The 5,237-nt window shown below is 43.7% G+C and overlaps 2 protein-coding genes across 2 annotated transcripts; both read left to right on the top strand.

Annotated features, from left to right (window-relative positions):
* Nucleotides 1-3,013: 3,013 nt before the first annotated feature.
* On the top strand, nucleotides 3,014-3,829 carry LOC109827605. Its single transcript, XM_020394620.1, has 5 exons — nucleotides 3,014-3,206; nucleotides 3,303-3,362; nucleotides 3,435-3,632; nucleotides 3,715-3,784; nucleotides 3,823-3,829. Exons 1-5 carry the CDS (start codon nucleotides 3,014-3,016, stop codon nucleotides 3,827-3,829), a joined length of 528 nt encoding a protein of 175 aa, XP_020250209.1.
* LOC109827608 lies at nucleotides 3,800-4,911 on the top strand. The gene is made up of 3 exons (XM_020394623.1): nucleotides 3,800-3,960; nucleotides 4,031-4,213; nucleotides 4,282-4,911. Exons 1-3 carry the CDS (start codon nucleotides 3,849-3,851, stop codon nucleotides 4,545-4,547), a joined length of 561 nt encoding a protein of 186 aa, XP_020250212.1. The 5' UTR covers nucleotides 3,800-3,848; the 3' UTR covers nucleotides 4,548-4,911.
* Nucleotides 4,912-5,237: the final 326 nt, after the last annotated feature.

Here is a 5,237-nt window from a genome sequence, read left to right as displayed (position 1 = left end):
AAATTCGAAAATGACTTCTGTATTATATCAGTCTATATTGATGATATAAATATTATTGGAACGCACAAGGAGCTTACAGAAGCTAGCTCATGCCTAAAGACGGAGTTTGAAATGAAAGACTTGTGAAAAAACAAGTTTTGTCTCGACCTGCAGATCGAGCATTTTCCCAGAAGGAATTTTTCTACACCTTTATACATATGGTGGATAGAAAATCGTCACACCTGTTATGAGATAACGACTATATCTTATAGAATGAGATATACCGTTTTTCTCTAAAATTTTAGGATGACACTTACACCATTTATGTGTATGCCTCTTTTATCAGTCCGATTTCCTTCTACCACATTTACTGCTGATGTGATTACTGGCCGGAGTAGCGTGACCCACTCTTATTACGAGGGGATCCCGTTAATTGAATTCTCTCCCCAGTTTAAATCTGATTATAACGGAAGTGATAGTGAATTAATCCAGCGAGGTAGTTGTCGTGTTCTACGACGATTAATCACAGATGCGCCCTTGATCTCGGAGCAAGACTCGAATCAATGCATAAGGAAGCCAGATTTCTTATTTGGTGACTCGGTAAAAGATCCGAAGATTGCTTTCTGCCAGCCTGCGCAATGGTTGCACCAGAGTGGATCATCATTCTTATATCTGCCTTTTATCCCTCGGGATCATTCACTGTTAATGTTCAGGAACCTATCAGTTGGACGAGAGATGTTCTGGAAATTAACCGAAAACCACGAGCACATTCATTGTGGTTTCATTGGAAAGGAAGCAACTCCAGGTTCCAGTGAAAGAGCTCATGTGAGAGGACTTCATCCGGGTGTCTTAGGACAAGACAATATTCCTCAGAACGAAAAGATAGTGCAAGCCAACACTGTGAAGAACCGGTTAGCGGCAGCAGGAAAAAGATTGCCCAGAGAGACTTTCAGGTGTTATGGATGGGTCCATTATTCTGGGAACAAGTGGTGGTGGACCAGGATGACCCAATATGTGTTGAAACGTTTTGGGCGAGAATTAGCAGGATTAGGGTTGGATGTCCCGATTCGTGCCACCATGCATGGCTTGCAGAGCAGTGTAAGTCATTTCCTTTGTTTGTTCGAGATCTACAACCCGGACACCAATACATTCTTTACCAAGAACGGGGAACTTGGACTACCACTGCATGAAATGATGCAAGTGTCTGCTTTGCCTATGGGCGATGTCCCATATCAAGAGTTCTTTCCGACCACCAATCAGCTGATTAAGATGAAAGATAGCTCGACTGCGACCTATGACACTCTATGGGAATTGACCTGTCATTATCATATAGCCATGGCCGAGATGGAGCCCAAAGCCAGAAAGAAGTCTCCTCAAGTCAGTTTAAAACAATTCGCTGATTATCTCTTCAAGAATCTGGATGTCCGTTCGGCAGATGTGTGCGGATTGTCTCCCTTGAGTACGGATGAAATTAACCGTTTGTTAGAGAAAACCAACGCGCATTCTTATACTTCGCGCTCAGAAGATGGATTTTTGCACGGCACTAAGTTCCGCTCTTATCTGTGGCAAGCTGGTGTTCCGATTAGCCCTACTGCTCTGCTGGCAGGTTTTCTAGCCTTATGGTTAAAGAGATGTGTAGTTCCCCATCAATCCGCAGATGCGATGCCAATGGAAGTGTTGTATCCGGCCGTCCAGCTGGCTACAGGTCGCAAATTATCTTTGCTTCCCGCTATGGTGGCCGATATTCATAGTGGATTGCGGCAACTAATCTCCGCATTTACTCAGGAGAAAAAGAAACCTTCCGCCAGCCTGTCCGTTCCGAAGCTGGAGCTGCCCTATACTTACTTAATGGCCTGGTTGGTACTTCATCGACCAGATTTAATGGAGGCTCCTGATACGGTAGATCTCAGTGTCCCTCTGTTGCAAAATCTCGAGAATTGCAAATGGAGCAAACATCGAGAGCCGGACATAACGAGGCAGTTTAAAATTCACAAATGTTGGGAATTTTTTCCCTGCTTCCCTCAGTTCTCCGGTACTTACAACACTACCTTAGTGGATGCTGAAGACCCAAGGCAGAATCGTACCATCTTGGATGTCGGGTGCTTCAGATGGTTGATGAACATTCGACCTGGATATCTGTTGTTCAGGGTAAGAGATACTTGTCACATTGAACCTTATCTCCCATGTCGATTCGCCCGTCAGTTCGGCTATGATCAGATATATGTTGGCAATCCAAACCGCCACCTTAGCTCTCGAGGTGGACTTATCGACGGTGCGAGGGCTTGGTTCTGGAGCATCGCCGGCTGTACAAATGTCGAATTCGATCTTCCTTTAGAGGCACCGCCCCTACGGATGACCTTCCTCTTTTGCAAATGGTTGATAGCCGCCAATATTGTCACTCGACGCAGGAGGATATCAGACTCAGAGGAAGAGATAGCTCCACGACAAGCAACAGAAGTGACCCGTGAAGCTGTGATGTCGCCTCGAGGAAAAGAGGCTGCTGAATCATCAAGGAAAGGAAAGGAACCGGCTCTCCCAGTTGATAGTGAAGAGGAGTTTGATAGTGAAGCAACCGAAACTTCAGAAGGGGAAGACGAGAATGAATCAAGTTCTGAGGAAGTATCTGGCCTTCCCGATTCATTCTTTGATAGAGGACTTGTAAGGCCTTCTGTCGCTCCGACCCAACCACAAGCTGCTCCAAAGAAACGTAAGGAAAGAGTCGTCATGGAACATCCTAACCGGATGACGGTAGAAGTTCTTAGTTGCGACGAAGAGGATGAAGAGGATATGGTGCCTCTCATTCGTCGGCAAATATCTCGAACTTCTACTCAAGCTCAAACTCAAGTTTCTCCCCGAGCTGAGTTACGCACCAAACATCGTCATGAAGGTTCTGGTGCACGCCCTCTGAAGAAACAGAAGAAAGCTGTTTCTAAACCGCGCGTTCATCTTCCTGCTGTAGAAGAGGCGTCTGGTCGTAGTGCTTCTTCTGATGAGCAAGGTAACGATTTGTTTTTATAGCTTTTACACTTTTTTGATGTTCAAACTTATTTCATGTTCAACTTCTGCAGGGAGTCGAGAGGAAGGAGAATTGCCAGCTGATGCTGCTTCTCCCGGAGGTATGGAAATTGAGGAAACAAGCTTCGTCCAACAAATGCATGATGCTCTGAAGGAAGGATCGGCTGATGTTCCACCCACTCCTGACGTTGATCCATCAGCTGCGGACACAGGTACTGATCTTTCTCCTCTCGGAAGAGAAATCCGAGAAATGAATGAGTCGGACCGTGTGCCTCCTCTAATGACCTGTGCGCTTTCTCTCCTTTTAGTCAAATTAAAAGAAGCAGGTACCAGTAGTGGAGCTCTCGAATCAGCCCCGACCAACGAAGGTAAAATTAATTGTCTTTTTGAGCAAATTCGTCTAAATTTATGTGTCATTTACGACTCAACACATTTTGTAGATGTCACAATGCACGAATCTGTTGGAGGAGAGACCACGCATACAACAGAGGTCGAGGAATTCAATGAACATCACCTCGATTTCAATCTCTCTGAAGGCGACCATGAGTATATCTCCGACTTACTATCGGGGAAAACTCCTGGTGCAGCCACGGAATCCAGCGTTGGAGTCGGTCCAACAGAAGCAGGTCCTTCTGAAAGTAAGACCTTTATTCTGTAAACTCCATATATGCATACATATATATTTTAACTTGATTAACCATATAAGTATTTGAATTATAGGACCAGTTGCTGGAACTGATACTACTATAATCGTTGGAACATCTGAACACCCGGAGGGTCGTGAACTCGTGCCATGGGCAGGAACCGAAGTTGATTTACAATCATCAGTTCTTGAACCTCAACCTTCTACTCCTATGGACCCCATGATGATAGAAGTCACTGTCACTCCCCAGATTAGTCCAGTTGCAACAAAAGCGAGACCAACTGAAGAAGTTGGTACATCGGCCGATGTTGTGACTAGAATTGGTGAGTTTCATTTATCGTTTGTTTCAAGCTCGGATTATCATTATGCTCATTGTAATCCTCCTGTTTGTAGAATCTCCTCTTAAAGAGTCTCTTAGTTTGGACCCGCCGTCCTCTGAGACTTTAGTTGAAAAAGTCCCTGATGTAGCGGGTGCATCAACAGCTACCATTCCTGAACCAATCTTGACTGTTCAGGAATCCAGATTACCATCCTTGAGCGAACCAAGTCATGCTGAAGGTTCTTCCGTCGAATTTGGTATGCTTTAGTTTGTTGTCTTGTATGCATATATATATACTGTACTGACTTATTTGACTTTCTCGCAGTTCCTTCATCATTATCAACTCAAATCCAAGCGTTATTGGTTGATGACGATCCGGACAAGTCTGTTATCTGCTCTAATCTCCAAGGCTTCATCTCTTTTTTGAACTCTATGGTCGATCGCATTCTCTTCAAAAGATCGTATTTTGAGAATTATAAAAAATCTTTTGAGCGTTTTATATCAGGGTTCAGAGAGGAAGGGTATAACGACTTAGCTGATTCAGTCACCGCTTATTTGATTGAGTTGAGACAATATATTGAACTTCTGTAAACTCTTCGCACCAAAGGCATACCCTTTTACATCGCTTCTCATATGGAATCTAGGCTGCAAGCGTGGCGTGATTCTCAAGAATCTGCCAACTCTGAACTCCAACAATTAAGAGCCCACAGTCATCAGCTTAGGGTGAATATTGGCAAAAGAACACAAGCCAAGGTCAACCTACGCCGAGATATAAAATCGAGTCGAGCGGAAATAGCTCGCTTAGAGGAGGAACTTGCAATGGCCAAGGATGCTCTTGATGTCTTGGAGTCTGAGTTGACGCAGGAAATTCATATTGAGGAAGACCTGTTACAGCAACTGAACCTTCAAGATAAAATAATTGCTGAAAAGGAACAAGAGGTCGCCGCGCTTCAAAGTGTTGATGAAGAAGCTTTCAAGATTAAATTGACGGCTGAGCTTGAACAGACTTACGCGTTAGAGCTGTCAAAACTTGAAAATCAAATTAGTCAATTGAACTCTTTTGGTTAATACAGTGAACTTTCTTGTTTATTGAGATTTTATTATGACTACTCATTCTTGTTTAGAGTAAATAATCATAATATTTATAGGATTTTTGGCAAATCCTCAGCCATCAACGGATTTGATATACCTTTACCGATTACCGTTTGAATCGGGCTAGTATGTGAATTATCTAAGTCCGTTTCACATATAACGTTGCGCTAAAAGAATTAAACTCTTTTA

This window comes from Asparagus officinalis, unplaced genomic scaffold (genome assembly GCF_001876935.1).
Source record: "Asparagus officinalis unplaced genomic scaffold, Aspof.V1 AsparagusV1_Un319, whole genome shotgun sequence".
NCBI classification, from domain to species: Eukaryota; Viridiplantae; Streptophyta; class Magnoliopsida; order Asparagales; family Asparagaceae; genus Asparagus; species Asparagus officinalis.
This window is presented reverse-complemented; position numbering and strand designations above follow the sequence as displayed.

Coding starts and splice junctions, on each gene's coding strand:
- LOC109827608 (XM_020394623.1), top strand. CDS start 3,849: ATGGACCCCATGATGATAGAAGTCACTGTCACTCCCCAGATTAGTCCA. Junction 3,961..4,030: donor CGATGTTGTGACTAGAATTG/GTGAGTTTCATT, acceptor TCCTGTTTGTAG/AATCTCCTCTTAAAGAGTCT. Junction 4,214..4,281: donor AGGTTCTTCCGTCGAATTTG/GTATGCTTTAGT, acceptor ACTTTCTCGCAG/TTCCTTCATCATTATCAACT.
- LOC109827605 (XM_020394620.1), top strand. CDS start 3,014: ATGTTCAAACTTATTTCATGTTCAACTTCTGCAGGGAGTCGAGAGGAA. Junction 3,207..3,302: donor TCCATCAGCTGCGGACACAG/GTACTGATCTTT, acceptor CTCTCCTTTTAG/TCAAATTAAAAGAAGCAGGT. Junction 3,363..3,434: donor ATCAGCCCCGACCAACGAAG/GTAAAATTAATT, acceptor CACATTTTGTAG/ATGTCACAATGCACGAATCT.